General features: G+C 45.1%; 1 protein-coding gene across 9 annotated transcripts in view; it reads right to left on the reverse strand.

Annotated features, from left to right (window-relative positions):
• PDE1B (phosphodiesterase 1B) overlaps positions 1-25114 on the reverse strand; it is a 262573-nt gene that overhangs the window by 101549 nt on the left and 135910 nt on the right. The window contains exon 1 of one of the 9 annotated variants that reach the window (XM_075591715.1): positions 12865-13176. The exons of 4 other annotated variants lie outside the window; for them this stretch is intronic. In XM_075591715.1, the coding sequence (XP_075447830.1) occupies positions 12865-13172 (308 nt within the window). In that variant the 5' untranslated portion in view covers positions 13173-13176. Of the gene's footprint in view, positions 1-12864; positions 13177-25114 lie in introns of those variants that run through there. 4 more of the 9 variants (XM_075591719.1, XM_075591717.1, XM_075591716.1 and 1 more) reach the window with 4 other exon arrangements.

Raw genomic sequence — 25114 nt, forward strand, 5'->3', positions numbered from 1 at the left:
GAAAGTCTCTTATCTGTTTCTGTTGTAGCCATAGGGGAAGGCCTCTCTGTGCTCCTGGGTCAGCATCCTTGTGTGGTATGGAACTCTATGTGTCCAGGTATAGAGGTCTTGTCCCCTTGTCTTGCTGTCAGCATACAGTCTTTTTGTGTGCATCAAGACATCAAATTTTCCTCAGGTCAGCCCAGTTTGGGCTAAGGAAATCTCTGCAGTCCTTCTCCTTATGTCAGCCCAAATGTAAGCTACGGAATCTCTCTCCTGTTTCTCACATCAGGCTTTCCAATGCAGAAAAAAAAAGCATTTTTTCCTTTCTCGCCGCCTCTCAGCAGCTTCTCACCAGCCTCACTCTAACTTTTCCTGGCTAGAAGATTTGGGGAGAAATTCACCATTCTAGAGCTGTGATTCGCCTCGATAAGCTAATCACAGCTACAAGAATTGCAGGAGTTTCAGAACCTGCCGATAAGTGGCTTATCGCCGGTCACCCAGCGATTTTTTTATGATGGCTGAAAAATGTGTCAATTCATGCCTTTATCGTCCACTTATCGAGGCTTACTGAATAGCAGTAGACATTTTGGCCGATAAGTGGCTTATCGAGTGTTATAGAATAGGACCCTTAATCTCCTTCAGGATTTGAAGGCCTAAGTATCTCAAAGTCTTTGGATTCAATTTGGAAACAAAGTTAATTTGTAAATGTTTTGTAGCATGAGAGGGAAGGTTAATACTTTAAGCCTCATATTTTCAATTATTCATTTTAAACCATTAGTAGGAGTCATGTTGCACAATTATCGGGAACAAATTAGGGAGTTATATTAAGGGTTTTGTGATAGTTAAGATAATATCATCGGCAAATAGGTCAATTTTAAAATCTTCTGCTGCCACTTTGAACTTGTAAGGACCCTTACCTCCTCAGCCTGCCACTGCTCCCTCCGTCCGTGCTCCTCGTCGCAGTCAGCGGCGCGTCTACGCACTGTCCCCCTCTCAGATCGCGCGCTCGGCCAGCTTACAGAGCGCACATCTCGCAAGATAATTTATTCACTTCACTCGGCGGCTGGCTCTACCCACCGCCAGATCCAGGACCTAGGCGCACACCCCCCACTTCTCCATCTGCAGCAAGTCAGGCTATTATCCCCTGCCCAATAACAGGAGGCTCCTCTGCTCACCTCTGCTCTGCCCCCTCCTCTGATTGGTCTACCTCGCTTTATTACTCCTGTGATTCCTGTGCAACCTTGCTTTGAATAGTTTTGTTTGCCTTGTGCTGTTTGGATCCTATGCCCAGCTCCCTCTTACATTTCAGATCTCTTCAGTTACCGAACCGCTGGTCTACTTACCCTCTCTGGCTCCTCGACCCCGGCTACCTCTTGACCTCGCTTACATCTCGCCCACGGACAGGACTAATGGACCTCTATGACTCGGACCTCTATTGCCCTCGACACTTGGCTACGGACATTACTACGCTTCTCAATGCCCGGATCTGGCAAGTACTACAGCTAGTTCTTTGTACCCCTGGCCTTGGCCACGCTACCAAATCCACACTCCAGGCACGCCCTCACTACTGCGGGTGCGTGGTCTACTCACTCTCCACCTCAGTACTGGGGGTTTGTCTGGTCTGCGGGCAGCACAGCGTGACAGAACTCTGAGATGTTTTGACTTTTTCTAATAAGGTTGGCAAGCAGTGCTATTGACAAGGCAAACAGTAAGAGCGAAAGAGGGTACACCTGTATAGTGCCATTTATGACAGAGAACCCTAGTGAGAGTTGACCATTAACAGAAATTGAAGCTGAGGGATTTACATGTAATGCACAAAATCCCTCCATAAAAGTAATACCAAACCCAAATGGAGTTAGCGCACCAAACATAAACTGTTGAAGGCTTTTTCGGTATCTACAGTAGGTGAAGAACCACCAATGAAGATTTTGATGATTGAGCGATTTGCAAAATATTGACCAGATGTCTGGTTTTATCAGCAGCCTGTCTAACTCCAATAAAATCTACTTGATCTGTGTATACAATTTGGGGCATAATTGCACAAAGTCTGTTGACCAACACTTTTGCATAAACATTTAGATCGGAGTTTAACAGTGAAATAGGGCAAAAAGTATTGTAGTTTCAGGGGATCTTTTCCTTCTTTAGGAATAACTACTATAGTAACTTGCACCATTTCTTAGGATGGGTGGGACCATTGAAGAAATTAATTCTAAAGTTTCAACAAGTGGGGAATAAGTACGGCCTTACATTTTTTATAGTATTTATTGGAGAGGCCATCTGGCTAGGGGCTGTCCCATTTCTTAGGGTTTTTAATACACTCAGATATTTCTAGAGATAGAATCAGTTTTTCTAGAAGAGACGAAATGTAATTAAAGATTACAAGGGCACACGAGTCATAAGGTTACAATTGCTTAAAAATAAATAAAAAAGCAAATTCTGCCATTTTTGCCAAATAGCAAAAATACATTGTAGAAAATGGCAACATTTCTAACATTGTTTGCCCAAAAAAAACCTGCAAACATTTCCGAACTGGTTACACCTGTTTGCACATCTCTAGTCAGCTCCTTGTGACGTTGGACACCAAAAATTAGATGATAAGTTCTACACATTCTATGTACAGTGCTCATCGCTATACAGTATAAGAAAAAAAATATTATGATAAATATATGTATTTATAGGCATATATATGTGTTGTTGTTTTTTCCTCCAGGGTGAGATTGATGGGAAAATGCAAGCCCCGTTTACACCGCTCTCCCCCTATGAAAGCCTTCCTGGTTTGAATCTGTTTTTGGTTTTCTGTCATCTATTTTTATCTTGACCTCACTTCCTTGGATCTGTTTCCAGATTTTTGTAGAATGTTAACTGAAGCCAGGGAGGAGTCCTACCCCTTCACTGGGCTGATGACTCTGCGGGGATTATTCATTAAACGGCGATAGTGATCATCACCGCACTATTGCATTTCAGAGAATAACCCCCCTGTGAGTTTGATCTAGCAAAGGGAATATAAATTATACTCTTTGGAAGAGAAACCTTGCAGAGGAGTCATAAATTGTGTAATGTCCTAGGAAGCACAACATCTGAATGGTATATGAAAAACTGACTGAACCAAGCAGTTGCCACGGATTCTCTATATCTGCCAGCTTTAAACTTGTCAACACCGAGTTTTGCAATATTTTTCCATGATTCATAAGGAGAATGCTTTACCATTGAGTTTTTTTGTGTGTGTGCTGGAACTTAAATTGTCAGTAAGGTAAACGCATTAGTGGCACCCACCTCTAATGGGATAAAGAAAGAGGATCCCTCACTTTTGGAATTACTAGAATTTTTATTGCCACACATTACTCGGCTCCCCTCTAACAAAACACATGATTTTTATAACAGGCACATTGAAGGAGCATGATTTCCGTAGCTCTTCTCAATGAACAGGCTCGGTGTTGTTATGGAGGGAGAAGAAAGATGGCAAACGATTATCTTAAATTGGAAGTCATACTTATGGAAATTACCTATAGCAATTAAAGAAATTACCAGCCATCGGCTGCCTGCATTTTAAGCTTGATGGAAAATTAAGTTGAGAATAGTTTGTTTTTATAAGTGTGAAAGTTATGCATGTATCAAGGCCCTTATTTAGAAATACTGTAATGTGTGCTACTCATATCCTTATTATGTGTGTGTTTTGTGTGTTTCCTTATTCTTTTTGATTGAGTCCAAGTATATATGTGCTGGACTATGCTGAATATTTTTTCTATTAATCCAAATAATGAAAATATGGTCTTCATCTGTTGGCTTGTTCCCAAGAGAAATTGTTCAAATTGGTATGTGCTTTTGTAATACAGTATAATACTACACTGAATCCAGTGTTTATTCACCTAGTTATTACAGCTGGAGTTAAAGGAGAGTCCATGCTGATTGACATGTATTTTTTTTTGCTATTTCCATAATCTGATGTTTCTTTTAGGAGATAAGCATTTGAAATACGAAGTGTCCGAGAGGTTAAAATGAAGTTCTCCCCAGAGCGCAGTGCAGTCTAAGGCTGCGCTTATAGTGCCGGCGACGGCGACGCGACGTCGCCCGAAAACAAATTCATTGCCGCCGCCGCGTGCGCTTATAGTGCACGTGACGGCGACAGAGCGACGGCGCCATCGCGGAAACGGCCCTTGAACAAATCAAATTGCCGGAATCCCGCGACCCCGCCATCCGGCGAAACATAACTTTCGCCAGTAGCGACGGCGACGGGTGATGTCACCCGCTGTCGCCAACGATGGCACTATAGGCACGGCCTAAGGCTGCGCTTATAGTGCCGGCGACGCGACATTGTAACGGAGTGCTCACCACAATCAAGGCGTCACCACGAAGCCAAGGTGGGGATTTGATATTACACCAACCCACAGCCGCGTGGGCAGGTATGGAGTGTAGATTGGTTGAAGTAGCCGGGTCGGGGTAGGAGAGGTCTGGATGGTCAGTAATACTTGCCGAGGTCGGTGTTGGAGAGAGGCGGATCGTCATGGTACTTTGCCAAGGTCAGTATTGGAGAGGAACGGATGGTCGAGGAGCTAGCCGGGGTCGAGATAGAGAGGTGCAGATGGTCGTACGTAGCCGAGGTCGGGAGAACAGAAGAGCGGAGTCCGGAGGAAAAGCTAAGGTCAGGAGCAAGGATCAGGAAGCACGACAAGACTGTGGAGGCAAGACAGCAGTGAACACTTCGCTAGTAGGAAGGTTTATGCTTAGCTGATGAACCAGAGGAACGGCTGAGCATATAAGGCATACTGGGACCAATGAGTACAAGGCGAGAGGGAGCGCGTCAGGAGCATCTGCTAAGATTGGTTGACGAGGTGCAGAAGACAGGTGTGGGAGGGCTTACAGGCAGAGGCTGGTGACGCAGTACCTGCATGCGAAAAGCGCGCCTCCCACGCATACGTGACGTGCCGAAGCGGGCTGAGGTAAGCAAGAAGCGCGCCAAGGGTAGCGGGACTCACGGATCCTTACAGACGGTGACGGTGATGTCACGCTGCGGTCGCTGGAAAAATGAAATTGACTTGACTTCCAGCGATCGCTACCAAGCCATCGCTCCATCACTTCTACTATAAGTGCACGTGACGGTGGCAATACATTTGTTTTGCCATGTCGTCATGCCGCCAGCACTATAAGCGCAGCCTAAGCGTTACAATTGTTACATCAGAACAATGAAATCGTGTTTTAACACTAGAAATACTTTTCTTTTTTTTTAAAGAGAGAGAAAAAGAGCAGGACAAGCTCAGGGGGAAGATAGCAACATTATACAAGTTACATTCACATAGGCTTTGGTTAATACCGTATTTGCCTGATTATAGGGTGACCATGAATATAAGGTAGCTGGAAAGAAAAATGTTTACACATATACACACTCCACACACTCTCTGTGTTCTCTCTCTGTCTCGGTGTCTCTCTCTATCTTTCTCTGTCTTGGTGTCTGTCTCTCTTGGTTTGAGGTTCCTGCCACAAACAACGTGGCTGCTTCAGGCCTCCAAGGTGGAGCTTCCTCTGTTGCACCCGCCTACCATACATCCAGCTGCTGATTGGCTCGCAAAGCGGATGGGCCCTGATTATAAGGCGAGCATGTACTTTTCAACTTAACAGAAAAAACCTTGCCTTATAATTGGGCAAAACTGGTACATGTGTCTGCTATGATACACGTGTACTTTTAACAGGATATCTGCTGGTAGCCTATCTTTTGATAGATATCATGTGTCCCATAATTGCCACATAGATATGCATTTCATGGCTTTCTGTTGGGTTTAAAAAAAATCTTTATAATACTGCTTTTTGCAAGACGTTATTGTATATTTTTATCAGCCCCATGGAGGAATGGTCCCACCCCCAAAAAACTTTGAATTAACTTATATGCCGAAAAGACCATCAAGGTAATGAAATCTATAAGGGAATTAGATGGCATCTAATTATTCACAAGATATTTTCCAAGGACATATCCAATTGTTTTTCAACAGGGGTTCCTAGGAACACGTGTTCACCGGGCACCCCTAAAGGTCATTTGAAAATTGTACAGAAGAATTTACAATACATCTGATCTCAGACGCGCTATTAGAGAGGATTGGTGTCCTGGAACAGGATTGTTTATTTCTCTGTATTTTTCCTGCTCTCAAGCTTCCCCAGCTAAAGTTACATGTTTTCCATGCTCTGAAGCAGCCAGAGCTGTGTATATTGCAACATAGTTGTTACAAGTAATCCCCTTTTACATAACCTCTAGTCTGTTGCCCTGGCAACCACCCAATGCTCATATCTGAGATTGGTTTAGTCCTCTCCCCCTGCCTTATCTGCATGTTGCTATGCCCCCTTGCCTGTTCCTGTCTGCAAAAGAAAGTGTGCTCTCTCTTTCCAACAAGCAGCCAAAGTGAGTAGACACTCCTTCCACTGCTCCCTCAGCAAAGGAAATCTTTTTTACCTTCCCCTCAGAGAAGGGGATGAGTTAAGCTACATGGATTTACTCACATGCTACATATAAGCCTGGGTCTAACCAGAATAATTGGGGATCCTTATAATGCATCTGATCTCTGAAACATTATTAGAGAGGGTTGGGGTTCCTCAGATTTTTACAATATAATTATAGAGTTCCTTAACCCAGGGGTGCGCAAACTGGGGGCGCGCAAGATTTTCGGGGGGAGCATGGCAGTTATAGAGGTCCCGCGCTCCCCCCAAAAGCATTTAAATGAAATGCCGGGGGGACCGCGCAAGGCCTCTATAACGCACTTTCTTACAGCGACGCTGGTAACCCGGCGTCAAATGACGCCGCGACGTCACTTGATGTCGCGTTACCATGCCAACGTGACATCAAACGACCCTGCCCGCCGGGGCCGAGCACGGTTGGGGCGCGAGCTGCAGAGAAGAGCAGGCAGGGGTGCGTATGGGGAAAAGTTTGCGCACCCCTGCCTTCACCAACAAAAAGTTGAAAACCACTGACACATGCATTGGAGAAAGACAACCTTATTAAAAGTGCAAGGCATAGTGAGCTCTAACAAAGAAGGGCTTAATATGCACTGGGGTTTTGTTAAAGGCACTGGGAAAAGCAGAGAGCTTTTTAGAACTGGAAAAAAAAATCCCTGCTGCTCCTGGCTCTCTGCCAAATCCAAAGAGATGGAAATTCACACAAGAAAAATGTTTCTGTTCTTTTCCCCACGTGTGTTTCTGCAGTGGCCACTTAAAGGGTCATTTACTGTTCTAAACATACAGTATGCTGAAGTCACTTGTATAAGATTTTCTGACCCCCGAATCACTAAACTGACTTTTTTTTTCTAATTTAAACATTTAAAGCTCATAATATTTAGGGCCATATTTACTAAGCAGTGCTAATTTGTGAGGCACTTTATGACCCATCCACAATGATTTATTTGGTTTCCAACGCCAAATAAATCGAGATTCTGCCAGGTCAAATCCAATATCAAGACGCAGACGTTTTTAAGAAACAAAACGATGTACAGAAAACTTAGTGTCGAGAAATTCATCAGAAGAGCGAGAAAACCTGCTGCAGCGCGACTACTTCTTACAAGTACTAATGTGCATGTCATTTCCCAGAATCCCCAGTAGAAGCACTGTATGCTAAGATAGGGGAGCGCAAACATTCCCCCCTGCGCACCCCTGCCTGCTCTCCTTACCAGGCCGCTCCCCCCTCCTTCCTTTTCTATGGCGTCAAATGACTCAGCGGGGTAACGTGACGTCACATGACCCCACTGTGCCATTGTAGAGGCCTCACGCGATCCCCGGGGCATTTAATTTAAATGCCTTGGGGAAGAGCGCGGGGCCTCTGCAACCGCCCCACCCCCCTTAAAAATCTTTTGCCCCCACTTTGCACACCCGTGTGCTAAGAGATAATGTGAAAATCAGGGTTGCAGACCTGTCTGAGACGTGAATGTGCTCAGACGTTGTTTTTTAAGTTGCTGTATGATAGAGGGTTTTGTCCCATTTTAACTCACCATATTTTGTCTAAGTTGTGGTTAAAACCTATCCCAGGTTCAAATTGCAAAGCTATTATAACTATCCTCACACTGATGAGACCCAAAGGGTCATAAGAGCTATGTGTGAGAATAGGGTTACGGCTATGCACTTCTTAACCCAGGCTGTGCTGAGAAACTGTGTAATACAGCAGGCATACAGTTATAGGGCCCCATATTAAAATAGATTTGAAGCATTGTGACCCTGTGTGCTCACTCGCATGTCATTTCCCAGACTCCCTGGCTGCAAAGAGATAAAGGGTTGGAGACCTGTTTGAGACACGTGAATGTGCTCACAAGTGGTATTTTCATTTGCAGTATACAGTACTGTACGGTGCTGGGTTTTTGTCACCGTAACTCCTCGTGTGTCTGGTGGTCACTATTTAATAAAATTATAATGTGTGCTCAGAGCAGTTAAAAGGTCGGTGTCAGTAAAGATTATAACAAATGAGATGTGATCGACTTTAATTCTGACCTGCAGCCCCGTCTGCTATTTTATTTTTCATCACTTTCATTTGTATCCTTTAATTGTGAGCATTAGCACACACCAATGTAATCTAGTAACACAGAGACAGGATGTATCATTATCCTACCAAGTGCCTCCCCCAATGAAGGGTGATATGACAGGACAGAAGGATCCTATCGTATACAATGCGTCCCTTCCGTGCACATGATCAATTGTGACAGAGTGTAACAGAGACAAATGAAAGTACAGTGCCAGTGTGCCAAGCTATTCTGTTTCTCCCAAACACGGCTTTTAATTCAGTCATAAAACGGACCTGTGTCCAAATAATGCAAAATGATACAAAGCCATCTATAAATAGAAACACAATATGGAATCGTCTTCCTACCACTAGAGATGGGCGAATATTTTGGGGCAAATTTGGATCCGCAGCGGATCGGCCGGTTCCCTTTATCCGGCCGATTTCAGCGGATCAATCTCAAAAGGCGACTGGCGTTTTGCGGATGTTTTATTATTATTGCCAATACGCTCCGCGGATTTCATAATCAGTAGATGGATTTGTTCAAATCTGCCAATGAGTTGCTGAATTCGCGGATTGGATCCTACAAATCCAGCAACGGGTTGAATCCAACGGCGGTTTTTGACCCCGCGTAACCCCACGGATTAAAATCGGCCAAATACATTTGTGGATTTTACGCCTCCAAACGGATTTGGGGGGATTCGCCCATCTCTACCTACCACTGCGGAGTGAACAATAGTGTCGAATAGTATGACATATTACTTACAAAGTGACGTATCAGCTATTGAATTTTCTCAATGTCATCATAAAAATGTCTTTCTGATGCTTTCTTAGTAATCCTTGATCTCTTTACATGTCATAGGACCAACCAGCTAACCCTCTTCATTGCCAAACCAGGGTACCTCCACATAGACCTGTGTAAACATACATGTGGCCCACATGATGAGGGTGGGGCAAAGACATAAATAAAGCAGAGCAATTGGTTAGTGAAAAATGGAAGCCTGCATGCAAAATGTACTCATAGTCAACAGTGATGAGACCTAAGGCAGGTTCTATAGTGTGGGCGTGCGCGGCAGTTATAGTTTGCTGAGGTTAGTCAGCCATTCTATAATGGTGCCGCGCATGCGCACGGCAGGGAGAGTCGAACCGGCCGACAGGGGGGAAGATGAGTAAAAGAATGAATTTGCGCCGCTACCGCTGCTGAAAATGTAAGTATATGTGTGTGTATGTGTGTATATGTATATATGTGTGTGTGTGTGTGTGTGTGTGTGTGTGTGTGTGTGTGTGTGTGTGTGTGTGTGTGTACAATGTTATTAAAAAAATTATTAAAGGATTTATTTATTTATTTGAAAACTTATTTAAACACACACACACGCACACACACACACACACACACACACACACACACATACATACACATTCATATATACACACACACACATATACATGCACATACATACACATACATATATACACACACATAAACATGCACATCATACACACACATATACACACACACACACACGCACACACATACACATACATACACATACATATATACACACACATAAACATGCACATCATACACACACACACACATATACACACACACACACATACAGTCATACACTCGCTCACAGTATACACACAAACCGTGTGCGGCACGTGCACGCGCCTTCGCACAGGCAGGCACGCCCACGCACACGGCCGCACACAGTATATTACAGCCCTAAAAAGTCAAAACAGCTGTCTGTGAGTAGGTTTGCTGGCGATGCACTTCTTTAACCCAGGCTGTGCTGAAAAGCTGTGTAATGCGGCAGGCATAAGCTCATAGGGGTCCCATGTTAAAATGGACAAGAAGTAAAGAGTGACACACTGTGAGTGCTCATTTGCATATCATTACCCAGAATTCATGGCTGCAATGAAGGCATTGTATGCTAATAGATAATGTTGAAAAGCAGGGTTGCAGAGCTTTCTGAGACATGCAAATGCGCTCACAAGTGGCATTGTTATTTGACGTACTCATAGTAAACAAATTCAATATTTGAAACAAATGGTAAAAGAAACAACACCATATAAATATCTAAAAAAAAAAAAGAACTAATGCTTTAAACTTTGTAGACCTGTCATGGTTTGTCTAATTTGTAGAAATCAGAATTGTTTCTTCACAAAAATACATAAAAAACAGGTACTCAAACTGGCACTGGCACATAGTAGAGTAAATCCCACTGAAATGTGTGTTGTGGCCATGAAAAGGGTTAATCATATCCTCACCCGTACATCAGGATTGTCTCAGTGGGGCACCGAAAGCATCTAAAACCTGAAAAAGATCATCTACTCATTTTCCCCTCTGAGGCACAATACAATGGACAAGCTATTTTTTAATGAAAGTCTCTTTATCATTTCCTCCCCCTAGGTGCAAATAAATGAAGCTCAGCCCCCCTGCAGGCCTCTGTCTCTACTTACGAACTGAACGCATGTAAGTGTTTTCTGATAAATTATTACACTTTTACTGGAACCAAAGTGTAACAACTCAAAACAAAGAATGTTAAATAGAGTTGGTTTTTGCTATAAAACACACAAAAGGGACTTATGGTTTATTGAGTCTGATAGGTAAGGAAGAAAGGATCTACTGTCCATAAAATTGTCCCTTTTACATAAGAATGGTCGGGACAGACACAAAAAAGGTCCAGCCAATAAAGTATATTCTACTGGTGCAATTTCAGCGTACCAAAAAAGGCACATATTGTGTGTACAGGTGTTGGGTGGGTGCTCAAGTGCCTGGTCCAATTCAACATAAATTGATCAAAGAGGTGACCACATGGGGATTCTGATCCATGATTAATAATCCAGTACACAGTCCTTTACCTATATCAGGCTCAATAATTCCCTGTAGGTTAGGGGTGGTATATTGACATCTTCCCCTCCTCATTAGGATGGCCCATAAGTAATAAAGGTACTCATTATTATTGAAGAATCCCCTGGGGTAACACATATGAGTGTGCCACTCTAGCATAGGTTATCATACTGACATAGGGAGAAATTAGAACTGAAGCCAATCCAATCTGTCTCCGATTGAAGGGTGAAATGGTGCCAGAAAAAGGGAGAAAAGATCTATGGTCCAAACCGCCTGTACCAGCAGATGGCTAGTATGAGATGCTCTACAAAAATTCAGTTACCCTTGAGAGTACAATAGGGTTGAGAAGACAAAAGGTGTGGTGAAGAATAGAGGGAACAATGGCTAACAGGTTGAGGCCATGAGATAAGGACCTGTAGAAAGGGGAGAACTACCAACAACATAGACTATATTACAAGCATGACTACACACATTGTACAGTAACACAAAATAGACAGCTCAAGGACTGGCTTTAGAAGCCACCAGAGCAAACAAAAAAGTGAGCCACAAACATCTGAGCTGTAGCTGCTTTGTTCTTCGAATGATATTGCTAAAATGTTAACAAAGCTCTTGCACTTAGGAGAGCGCCCCTCATAATGCACAACATGTGCAACCAGCAATGAAAGAGACAAACAAGTGCCAGTGCCAAGTTTACTTGTGGAAAGAAAAAACCCACATGCCAAGGTTACTACAATACAATATATCTCGTTGCTGCACTAACGTGTTTATTTGGTGATGGATAGTGCTTATATATAGCCAAAATAAGTTATTTTAACTTTTTTTTTTTAAAGGAAACTAAGGAATTGCAGAGGAATATACACTTTCATTGAGGGCTAATTATTATACCAATCATACACTATTAAAAACAAACTACAGTAGCATGTGGGATGTCATTAGCGGAGACACTGTATCTTACCCTGCACTCCTTAACCCCTTCAGTGCTAGTGGGGTCTGCAATAGGACTGCAGTGCTAGTGGGGTCTGCAGTCCTATGAAGGACCAAGCTGAACTAATTATAGTGCTACGGTTAGTAAGTTAAAACTAGATGCACTATGCTTTTATTTACAAAATATCTGGCAAAATATAGTGTAAATATTTGTAAATCATTTTTCAAAACCTGCCCTTATGCTTTAATTGACAAAAAGGATTCTGATGAGAGGTCTTTGTTAATCCCCAGTGATAAAATAGGAGATGTATTGATACCCCTCTCTTTATGAGCTCTAACTATGTAAGTACATAGTATACATAATATAATAAAAGAGATAAGGCCTGTAAATCTCACCTCAACCTTTAGGTTACAATGTTTACTAATTATACATGTTCATTTCCTCGTATATATAAATGTAGGATTAAAAAAATGTGGCGATTAACCTACTTTTCCCCCACTCAACATGTTATCGTCATGTTAGTTCAGTTTGTTTATGTGGTAGGTGGCGATGGCCGACATAAAAGCTCAAAATATCTGCTTTGGCTGATATTGACTCCTACTGTAGGTCTTCCTTGTATCTCAGTGGGTCACTGCTTACCTGATAACAGGGATCTGCAGATGTTTCCTCCGGACTTGGATGAATGTGTCCACAGTGCTACAGATAGCTTCCCTTTCTTGCAGACGTGAATTGAGTTGTGTGTCCCCTTGCCGTAGGGACTTGTTGGGCAGCATATCCCAGGGGATATTCTTAGCCCCCCATGGTGGGGCGGCAGCATGAGTGGGGCCAGAACTGTGCCTGTACTTAGGGATCTGCTTAGAAGTAGCTGCAGAACCAGCCAGATGTTTGTCACAACTCGAAGATGGGAGGAGAGAGGGTCCGGATAGAGGGAGGGGGTGACTGTACATATTAAGTAATAAGCTCTGAGAAAGTTTTTTTTCTTAAAGTCAACAAACACAATAGAACATTTTTGGCTTGAGAAGTATGCTGCTTTAACTATTTGAGAGACAAACAGCTGCAACATATTACAGCACTATAAATGTAGTTAGCGTAAAGCTAACAGATCTCTATAAAGATCAATGGCATATATTTCTATGAGCCAACAATATACACTGTGTACAAAGAAAACAGGACCCCTTTTATTTTTCGTCATGTCTTGCAGAAAAATCACTACATTTTCATAAAAATTGCAGAAATTATAGATCTGTCACAGTAGATTATTACATTTAAGAATGATATGATGACAAGGTCACGTGACGATGGGGAGGTGAATGGCTGCTTAGTACCTGAGCTCCATTCCCACCGGCACTAGTTATATCAATAACTACAGCAAAATCGCGACAACAGCAACACAACCAGCAGTAAAGAATCTCTAAACATACCAGGATGGCTTCTAACAAAACAGTTCGAAGAAAAACCCAGACAGTCTCTACTTATTTCAAAAAAGGAGAGACAGCACAGGGAGACAGGCCTGAATCCCCTGCACAACCCACCATGACAGGCCATGAGGGAGAAAATGCAAGTGCTGCATCGGACGACATGGATGTAATGAGGCGCAAGGATATGAAAGCTTTCTGCGCTGAAATGAAGCAATTTTTTACAACAGAACTTTGGGCTCTCAGGAAAGATATGGATGCCATAGGTGAGCGAACAAACTCCCTAGAGGTTAAGTCTGATGAGACCGTTACTGCACTGGCACAAACTCAGAAACAAGTAACTAAGCTGAGGGACCAGGTCAGATTCCTAGAGGAAAAGATTGAGGACTCTGAAAACAGGGACAGAAGAAGTAATATCCGTCTAAGGGGGGTCCCTGAGACTGTCACCGACCCAGAGGATTTTGCCACCAAGTGGCTAGAACAACTCTTCCCTGACAAGACGGACCGTGAGCTCCTGTTAGACAGATGTCATCGCGCCCTGAGAGGAAGACCTCAGGCAGGGGACCCCCCAAGAGACATTGTTATCAGGTTCCACCATTACCGCACAAAAGAAGAGGTATGCAAGATATCACGGGACACTAAACATATGGAGTTTGATAAAGTGAGATTCCAGGTGTTCCAAGACCTGTCCCCTGCCACGCTGGCCAAAAGAAAATCCCTAGCCCCCATTACAAGAATTCTGAGGGACCAGCAGATTAGATACCGGTGGCTATTCCCATGTGCAGTAATGGTGCTGCGGAATGGGGTAGCACATACCTTGAGACGCCTGGAAGACGGCGAGGGATTCCTCGGCAAGCTGGGCGCAGGGGGAGCGGCGGAGGTCTTGCGGGCATCCCCACGAGCAGAAGCAGGAGACGCAGACGTACCCCTACCCACATGGAGCAAAGCGGGGGCTCCGCGGTTGGCGGCAGGAGCAACGGGATCAGCAGCGGCCCATAACTGAGTTCTCACCCCATGAAATTTGGAAAAGCTCAAGCAAAGAAATAATCATATAAAAGGGATCCCTTTTGGTGTTCAGAACCTTCATCATGTCATTTTGCCTTTTCGTTTTACCTTCCAGCTGGGGTGTTTCAGCTGCAGTGTCTTGCTTCACCCGGAGGGAGGCATCGTAAGCGCGTCCTCCGGTGACCCAGCTACCCCCCCCCCGCTCCTGCGACTACCCCCCCCCGCTCCTGCGGCTACCCCCCCCGCTCCTGCGGCTACCCCCCCCCTCACCCCACTACTGCAGCTACCCCCCCCCTCACCCCACTACTGCAGCTACCCCCCCCCCTCACCCCACTACTGCAGCTACCCCCCCCCCTCACCCCACTACTGCAGCTACCCCCAACCCCACTACTGCAGCTACCCCCCCACCCCACTACTGCAGCTACCCCCCCCTCACCCCACTACTGCAGCTACCCCCCCACCCCACTACTGCAGCTACCCCCCCACCCCACTACTGCAGCTACCCCCCCCCCACCCCACTACTGCAGCTACCCCCCCCCACCCCACTACTGCAGCTACCCCCCCCCCACCCCACTACTGCAGCTACCCCCCCCCACCCCACTACTGCAGCTACCCCCCCCTACTGCGGATGCCCCCCCGCACTTGCGGATGCCCCCCCGCACTTGCGGGTGCCCCCCCGCACTTGCGGATGCCCTTCCGCACTTGCGGATGCCTTTCCAGACCTGCGGCTGCTCTCCCGGACCTGCGGCTGCCCTCCTGGTCGCGAGCGGGTCCGTCGCTGACTTTTGGAGGGCAGCCATATTGCCTCTATCCCTCCCTGTGCTCCGGCGGGAGCGGCTCCGGTTTTCGCGGGCTTTGCCGCTGACGTCACTGCCAGGCGACGAGCCAGGGGCCGCTCTCTCGCGAGAGGACGGCGCGGCCCCACGTGACTGCGCACATTGCAGGGAGACTCTGCCCGAGATGCAGAGGGGGACGGTCCGCGATAGCGCAGGGGCCGGGGACACGGGGGGAATGCAGAGAGGTGGGGGCTGAGATCGGGGGATGAGAGGAGGATGAAAGGGGGGAGGAGGATGAAAGGGGAGGGGGAGGAGGATGAAAGGGGAGGGGGAGGAGGATGAAAGGGGAGGGGGAGGAGGATGAAAGGGGAGGGGGAGGAGGATGAAAGGGGAGGGGGAGGAGGATGGAGGGGGAGGATGAGGATGAAAGGGGGGGACGAGGATGAAAGGGGGGAGATGAAGGGGGGGGAGGACGAGGATGAAAGGGGGGGAGGACGAGGATGAAAGGGGGGGAGGATGAGGATGAAAGGGGGGGAGGATGAGGATGAAAGGGGGGGATGAGGATGAAAGGGGGGGGATGAAGATGAAAGGGGGGGGTGAGGATGAAGGGGGGGGGAGGATGAGGATGAAAGGAGGGGGGAGGAATAAGATGAAAATGGGGGAGGATGGGGGGGGGATAACGAGAGGGTAAAGAAAGATTCAATTCACTTGTCACCATCTGACGCGGAGCCCTTCCCAATAAAGTTTCAATGAGGCTCTGTATGTTATGTTATATGTATGTTAGATGGTATAGAATATCTGTTGCTTCTGTTGTATATGTTGTAGGTTATATATGTTATTTATGGTTCATATGTTATATAGGGTTAATGGGGTTAAATATGTTAAATATGTTCATTAAATCATTAAATAATTGGGTTCATTCAAATGCTGGGTATATGCATGTATATATATGGATATGCACTCACTATAACTTAGGTACTGCTGTAAGTCGTTATAAAGTTAAAAATCACGCTACAGTTTAAGGTTAAGTTAGTTATCAGTTTTGCGCCGGTGGGATTCACCCACGATGTCGTACATGTGTTCCTCATATAGGTCCCTGACGAATCAGGACCTCAAACAAGTCCCAGGGGGGTCGGTCCCGGGAAGGGAAAGCCGGCCATTTTGGAAGGTCAGGCATACCGACCTGCCCATTGGGCGTCAGACTCCCACTCGGGGGACCCCGAGGGGAGCTCTGGTTTTTCTTTTATTTTTTTTCATTATTACAAAGCGATTTAACTTATGTTTCCAATTTTGCTTTACCCCTTATGTGTTTTCCCTTGTACTGTCTCCTCCCTCCCTACCCCTCCCAATCCTTTCCCCACCCGGCCGGGGAGGATGCCGACCTAGACGGAACACAAGAACTTTGCCGGATGGTAACACCAAAAACGTCCGCCAGTTGAACAAGGCACAAAGTGGACAGGGTGAGTCATCAAACGTTAGTTTGTTACACTTCTCACACATTAAGTGATGGCGTTAACCCTTATATCACATAACGTTAAGGGCTTTAATAGCCCAACCAAGAGAAAAATAGCTTTCACTGACTATAAACGAAAACACGCAGATGTCCTAATGTTACAGGAGACTCATTTTAGCAAGACCAATGCGCCTAAATTCCTAGACAAAGACTATGCCCAGTTCTACCTTTCCTCCGCACCGGTTAAAAAACGTGGAGTGGCCATCTTGTTCCATAATAAAATCCCATTTGTAGCCCAAACTATTAAAAGAGACACAGAGGGACGCTTTGTTATACTAGTGGGCACGATACGGGAGCAATGCATCACAATAGCCACAATCTATGCCCCCTGCGAGCAGGACGCAGTCTTCTTTGAAGACTTTTTTCGGACTCTACGCACCGTCGCAAGGGGCGGCGTAATACTCGCAGGGGATATCAACATGGTCATGCAACCAAATCTAGACAGATCAGGGAATACGGGCACAGTACATAAAAAAGTGGGGACCTCTTTACGCAAGGGCCTCAAAGACAACCAACTGACTGACATATGGAGAGAACTACACCCGACTGATAGGGACTATACGTTCTATTCCCACCCACACGGCTCCTACAGCAGAATTGATTATTTTTTCGTCTCTTGCCAACTGGTTCCTCTGGTCTCCCGAGCTGGGATCCATGATATTTCATGGTCTGACCATGCACCGATAGAGCTAAGGTGCGAGCACATCCGAACAGGCAGACCAGGAGCGAACTGGAAGCTCAACGAATCAATCCTAAAAATTCCTGAGATTTATGAGACAATAAAGGAAGAAATAGTTCAATTCTTCCACACAAACACAGGCTCTGTAGATTCCCAGTTTGTACTGTATTATGGGAGGCTCACAAAGCGACGCTGAGGGGCATACTAATTAGCACCACAGCTAGGAGAAAACGGGAAAGGGACTCAAAAATTATGAAGCTTCAATCGAGATTACATTCCCTTACATCACTCCATAAGAGTAACCCAGACCCGCAAACCCTACAAGAATTGAAAGATACCAAAATTGAACTAAACATGTTGTTGACCTCCAGGGCAGATAACGCGCTGAGTTGGTCTAAGAGGAAATTTTACGAAAAAGCGAACAGGCCGGATACTATGCTGGCTCGAGCGTTAAGAGACAGACAAGTGAAGTTTAATATCCAAGCTATACGCTTAAAATCAGGTACCCCCACGGCCAACCCTAAGAAAATAGTAGAAGAATTTGGTTCGTTCTATGAAACACTATATAATGGAGAGAAAGTGGCACATAACGCTAAAACGAGCGAGAAGCTGAGAGATTTCTTAGCCAGCTCAAAACTAGGGAGATTGACAGAGGCAGAGAGAGAGGCCATGGGCGCTGATTTCACTATAGAGGAGGTGTCACAAGCCATTAAGGAACTCAAACCCTCAAAAGCCCCAGGGCCAGATGGCTTCTCGGGGCTATACTATAAGAAATTTGCCAAAGTACTAGCCCCTAGGTTGCTCCACGTGTTCAATGCAATATTAGCAGGAGCCCCCATCCCCAGAGAGATGTTACAGGCGTCTATATCATTAATCCATAAACCAGGTAAAGATCCGCTGGACTGCAAAAGTTATAGGCCCATATCCCTAATCAATACTGATATTAAAATATACGCTAAACTATTGGCCAATAGATTATGTCTAATCCTACCCAGACTTATACACCCAGATCAGGTCGGATTCATTAAAGGCAGACAGGCAGCGGACAATACCCGGCGATTTATTGATCTGGTAGAATTGGCCACTAAAAATAACACACAAAGTATGCTGTTAAGTCTGGATGCAGAAAAAGCTTTTGATAGGATAGACTGGCCTTACCTGAAGGAGACGCTTGCGGCATTTGGCTTTGGGGATCAGGTGAGTAGAGCGATTCTCTCGCTGTACTCAGGACCTACCGCCAGGGTAATACACCAGGGCTTTCCATCTCTCCCCTTTCAAATTAAGAGTGGCACGAGACAGGGATGCCCATTATCCCCTCTCCTGTTCGCTCTATGTATAGAACCACTGGCGGCGCAAATTAGAGGCAACCCGGACATCTCAGGGTTAAACGTATATTCTCAAACACATAAAGCGGCCCTGTACGCAGATGATATCCTACTAATTATTTCAAAGCCCCTCACCTCCTTGCCAAACCTATTGGATTTATTGGACAGATTCTCGAGCATTTCGGGATTTAAAATAAATCAAGCTAAATCTGAAGCCCTCAACATCAATCTCCCTAGACACGTAGAGAAGTTATTGCAACTGAATTTTAACTTCCACTGGCAACAGAAATTCATAAAATATCTAGGAGTCCACATAGCCAAGAACACCAAAGACATCTACAATGCAAATTACCCCAACCTAATTCGGACGTTGATAGCTGACCTCCATAAATGGTCCTCTATACGAATATCCTGGATAGGTAGGATACATAGCGTCAAAATGAACCTACTCCCCCGTATCCTATACCTTTTCCAGACGTTACCAGTGCCACTCAGACTGAAGGATTTGCTCTCACTTCAGTCTGCAATCTCTAAATTTATCTGGGGAGGGAAAAAAACGAGAGTCAACAAATTAAATATGAAAAGATCTGTCCTAGCAGGGGGCCTAGCGGTACCCTGCCTGCTCTCATATTACAAAGCGGCTCAATTAAGCCAAATTGTTCAATGGCAATCCAGTCCACATTTAAAACGGTGGGTGGAATTAGAGAGTGCTGCCTGCGCTCCTTTAAAAATACGCAACTTGATTTGGCTACCTAAAACAGCACGACGATCTGCTAACATGCCGCTTTCCTCAATGACCAACTCGTTGTCTATCTGGGAGGCTAATAAGACTAAATACTCTCTCACAACGAGTAATTCTTCGATGTCCCCAATTTGGAACAATCCCAAGTTCGCTCCTGGCCTTCTGGAGGGAGATGCATCAATTTGGAAACATAAAGGTTATATACGAATTAAAGATCTGGAGGGTTACAATAGCAAGATTAAAACGTTTGATCACGTCAGAGAAGAAAAAGATATACCCCACTCAGAATTTTTTAGGTACCTCCAACTTCGAGCATTTTATAACAAATTTGCCCCATACCCCCCCTGACGTCATTCGAAAAGCTCTGTCTGGCAGAGACCGACACAAAGGGACTCACATCACAATTGTACAAGGAAGTAGTTGATTCCGCGAGCATTAGACAGCAGCCACCGTCATTTAGAACCCAATGGGAAAGAGACCTGGGAGAGACATTAGAAGATGACGAGTGGAACGCTATGTATATGGCCACGGCAAAAAGCTCCATATGTACCACACTAAAGGAGAACGCATATAAGGTCCTAATGCGGTGGTACCTCACCCCAATGAAATTAGCCAAGTTCGTGCCTGGATCCTCCTCACTATGCCCCCGGCAGTGCGGAGGATCGGCCGATCTGTTACATATGCTGTGGTCTTGCCCGCGGATCTCCCCACTATGGGAAGAAATTAGACATTGGATACAGAGAGTCTTCGACCTCACTATTCCCCCAGACCCATGGCTATTCCTCTTGAATAGACCACTAACGGGCCTGTCCAAAGCAAACAATAAACTAATAGCACATTTTGCAATAGCCACACGGAGCGAGATAGCAGCACTATGGAAACGCCCCGAAATTCCAAGTATTCCAAAGATTCGAAATCGATTGTGGTTTATCTGCCAGATGGAAAAGTTGACGAGTCTAGTTAACGACACTGGCACCAATTATCTCAAAGTATGGACGCCTTGGCTGGCGCAGACGGATATCGCCGGGGTTGAGAGGAACACAATCTGGCTGTGATAGATGAAGGTGCGTTCTCCTTTAGGAGCGGAAACTCAGCTCACGACGACTACACAGACAAATAGACAGAACGCCTACAGAGGTGTTAAACTGGAGAGGACGCAACCCACAAAGAACCTTACTAGGAGCGGTGAAGAGACCTAGCACGAGTCGATGCTCCTCTTCCGACCGCGCCACCCCTTTACCCCCTTCCTACCCACCTCCTTTTTTTTTTTTTTTTTTTATTATTTATTTTTTTTTTCTTTATTGATTTTGTGTTTGTCAATTTGAATCAATCGTACTATGTGAATTATGTTATTATCTTTATTGCTAGTCTACCCAAAACAATCCGGTCGAGTAGGGCCCGAAAAACCGGGATATGTCTCACAAGCTGACATACGGTACTGTCTATAGCGGAGATTAACACTAAAAATGAATGTAATGTATACTGTATTCTGTATCACTTGTTTGGAAAAATGCAATAAAATTTAAGTTACAAAAAAAAAAAAGAATGATATGATAATCTATTCTTTGGAATTGGTCTCAGCATGATGATCTCATAAAGTGCATAGTTACAAAATGGTGTTTAGCGAAGAAGATAAGCACGTTATAAAGTGCTTGAGACAGAGCAAGTATTATGGTCCAAAACTCTTACACTACATAAAATGTTTCCTGATAAAGGATAGTCGCTAGGAGGACAGAAAAAACGAATTTGTATAGTTCAGGAGTTGGAATAGCTGGAGCAATGCATTATCGATTATACAATCAAACAGAGGTGTTCTCGTCTTCGGGCGTGCATTTCAGCAGCAGGAGGAGGATATTTTGAACACACACTTGGAACTCAAACTTTATAGTATTCTTAGTATTTCAGATTAGATTACAACAGTTTAACACATTTATGAGCTACGAACGAAAAAAACTCCTATTTCTTGTTTTAAGGAACAGGAACCTACCGCAGTGTATCTGGTAATTGTTGAAATAATACAGTGACATCAATTTAGTTAACACCAGTTGATTGACTATTGTAACGTACGTGCTCACAACAAACCTGGACCGGACCGCGGGGCTGAGGTGGGGATAGATATACACCGACCTTAGACCACGAAGCCTGATCCGGGTTGCGAATTCCGTGGTCGTACGTAGCAGTGTCGGGACTGGAGAAGGCAGGATAATCCGTGGACAAGCCGGGGTCAGGATAGGAGAAGGCTGGGTAAACGATATCCATGCTGGGGTTCGGCAACAGGACGCTTGAGCGAAGATGCTCCAGCGAAGACAGGAACGGGGGATCCAGTGCGTCAGCACAAAACAGCACCCCCTAGCCGGGTACAGCTGTGAGTAGTGGAGACCACTGGGAGCAGGAGATTGCAGCAGGTATCAGGAACAACGATGCAGGCCTCTGCAATGGAGAATATGCAGCAGGTAACAGGAAGCACCGATGCAGGCCTCTGCAGGAGAGAATATGGGATCCAGTGTGTCAGCACAAAACAGCACCCCCTAGCCGGGTACAGCTGTGAGTAGTGGAGGCCACTGGGAGCAGGAGATTGCAGCAGGTAACAACGATGCAGGCCTCTACAAGGAGAATATGCAGCAGGTATCCGGAAGCACTGATACAGGCCTCTGCAGGACAGGAAGCAGGGAACAGGTACTGCAGACAGGACAAGAAACACTGAGGCTTATATATACTATAAGAAAGAGTTCAAGAAACGCTTCTATGGTGTAATACATTTTTATTGAGTTAAGGTTTAAAAAGTAACTAAAAGTGCACACTAACAATCGCAGTGTCTGTTCTTGTGAACAAGGTATGCAGGTACTGTAACCTGTTGTTTCCAGGGTAAGTCAGTGTAAGGCTTATCTGCAGGGTGAGTTTTCTCCTTCTGCGGGGGGTGTTCCTCGGCGTGTCAGCGTCGGTGAATGCCCTCCATCCGGTATCGGGAGTCGGTGGATGATGATGTCACCTCCTCAACCCTGCTATCGGCCGGCGCAGGTTTGCACAGTTCTGTCAAGTCTTTGCCAGGTCGGTCTGCTTCCACACATTCTCGCTCTCCGCGTTTCGTTTAATCCTAATAGAGGTATATTAGTATTTTATCTGGTAGTGTTAGGCCTTGCGAACAGGTGTCTGCCTTGTCGTGGCTCGCAAGCTTACAACGCTTTGGCCAAAGGGTTAAACTAAATGACCCTATTTCAAGAGAATATATAAGTATTTTACTGTGTATTTCTGTCATGTAGGCTGTAGCATTGGGCTTCTCTGTCGTCTGTTGTATACATATGCCACGCTCAATAGCACTCCATTTTGACACATATACATATATATTTTGTGGGGGCTCAGGGGTTCCCAAAAAGAGCTTGCTGGGGTTCTGCGTTTTTTTTATAAGAAAGAGTGCAAGAAACGCTTCTATGGTGTAATACATTTTTATTGAGTTAAGGTTTAAAAAGTAATTAAAAGTGCACACTTACAATCGCAGTGGCTGTTCTTGTGAACAAGGTATGCAGGTACTGTAACCTGTTGTTTCCAGGGTAAGTCAGTGTAAGGCTCTTCTGCAGGGTGAGTTGTCTCCTTCTGCGGGGGGTGTTCCTCGGCGTGTCAGCGTCGGTGAATGCCCTCCATCCGGTATCGGGAGTCGGTGGATGATGATGTCACCTCCTCAACCCTGCTATCGGCCGGCGCAGGTTTGCACAGTTCTGTCAAGTCTTTGCCAGGTCGGTCTGCTTCCACACATTCTCGCTCTACACGTTTCGTGGGTGCTCCGCCCACTTCCTCAGGAGTCTTGGATGTGGATGGGAACTCCGATCCCAAATCTCATGTAAGTAGTATAACCTTTTAATCATGGTAACTTATGCAGTAGGTGATCTGATTAGTCACTGCTAATTGTATGAATCAGAGTTAACCTGTTGTTGACATCCCTGCTATACAAAAGGTGGAGTACAGTATATCTGCAGACGAGCATTACACTACTACTCCCCGGAAACAACAGGTTAGAGTACCTGCATACCTTGTTCACATGAACAGCCACCTCGATTGTAAGTGTGCACTTTTAATTACTTTTTAAACCTTAACCTAACAAAAACTTTATTACGCCATAGAAGCGCTCTTTCTTATAGAATACTGACCTCAAGTGACCTCCAAGATCACATTAAGAGCTCCAGCACTTCCTATTGGCATTAGGTCTGCCCTCCCTCCCCAGGTCTGCCCTCCCTCACCAAGTCTGCCCTCCCTCACCAGGTCTGCCCTCCCTCAACAGGTCTGCCCTCCCTCACCTTGTCTGCCCTCCCTCACCAGTAACATTGGACTCACATTGTTTCAGACTTTTTTCACTTTTGACACAATCACGGTAACATTAACCTATTGCTAATTACTACACTCCTCCAATTTCATTTCTTTGCAGGTTTTCTCCTGCCTCCGATATATACACATACAGTGTATACACGAAAGAGACTCTGTGAAATGTACATTCTTTTGCAAAAAACAATTGCGAAAAAAAATGCAAAGTTTTCAAAAATAAAAATTGTGGTGGTCACATGATTAATGTGCAGGTCAAATTGTGTGCATGCAATTAAGGAACAATTTGGTTAAAAAGCCAACATTTTGCCTTTTCCCCCCAAATTTAGAAACAAAATGTGCATAATCCACCACCCCTGCTCAACAACAAACAAAAATAGCAAACGGAAAAAAGGCAAGTGGTCACATCTCTGTTCACATCTGATGTACAGTACCAGCATTTGTGTGAGCTTAGATGGCAGAAAACAGGAAATTGCTAGCAAACATTAAGAAACAGTGACCTAAAACCCTTAGGCTAAATCCCCGCTAGCGCTGAGCGGGCTGCGCTTGCAGAGGAGACTTACATATATAGATATATGTAAGTCCCTGCTCACACGGCGCTCGTGCGTGTGCACACACGCTCAGCCGCGATCAGCGTGTAAGTAAACAAAAAATCTATACTTACCCGCGCGCTGAACTACCCGCAATCCCCCCCCTCCTCTCCGGCGCACACGTACAAGCTGGACACCCGGCGCTCATGCTTAGAGCGCTCTCCAAGCATGAGCACGCTCAGCGCCAGCAGGGACTTAGCCTTAGAAATCTATTGAGCAGACATCTAAGCTCTCTTTAAGTAATGGCATTTTTCTGATCTGTGCATTCTCTAAGCATCACAGTCTTAAACTAATGGAGTCTGGGCAATATTTACTAATCCATCTTGTGCTGGAAGGTATCTTGTGTCTATGCCATATAGAACTACTTTGTAATATGGGCCTCTCCAGTTTAGACTTGTACCCAATAAAAGGGAAATCAAATTATGGGGATTGCTGCTTTAATAACCAATCAACGGATGGTAGCATATTTATTCTTTTGCCCACGTACATTCTTCCATGTTCTTTCATTGTGACAGGACATCACTGTTCTTTTT

The sequence above is a fragment of the Ascaphus truei genome, chromosome 3 (assembly GCF_040206685.1).
Source record: "Ascaphus truei isolate aAscTru1 chromosome 3, aAscTru1.hap1, whole genome shotgun sequence".
NCBI classification, from domain to species: Eukaryota; Metazoa; Chordata; class Amphibia; order Anura; family Ascaphidae; genus Ascaphus; species Ascaphus truei.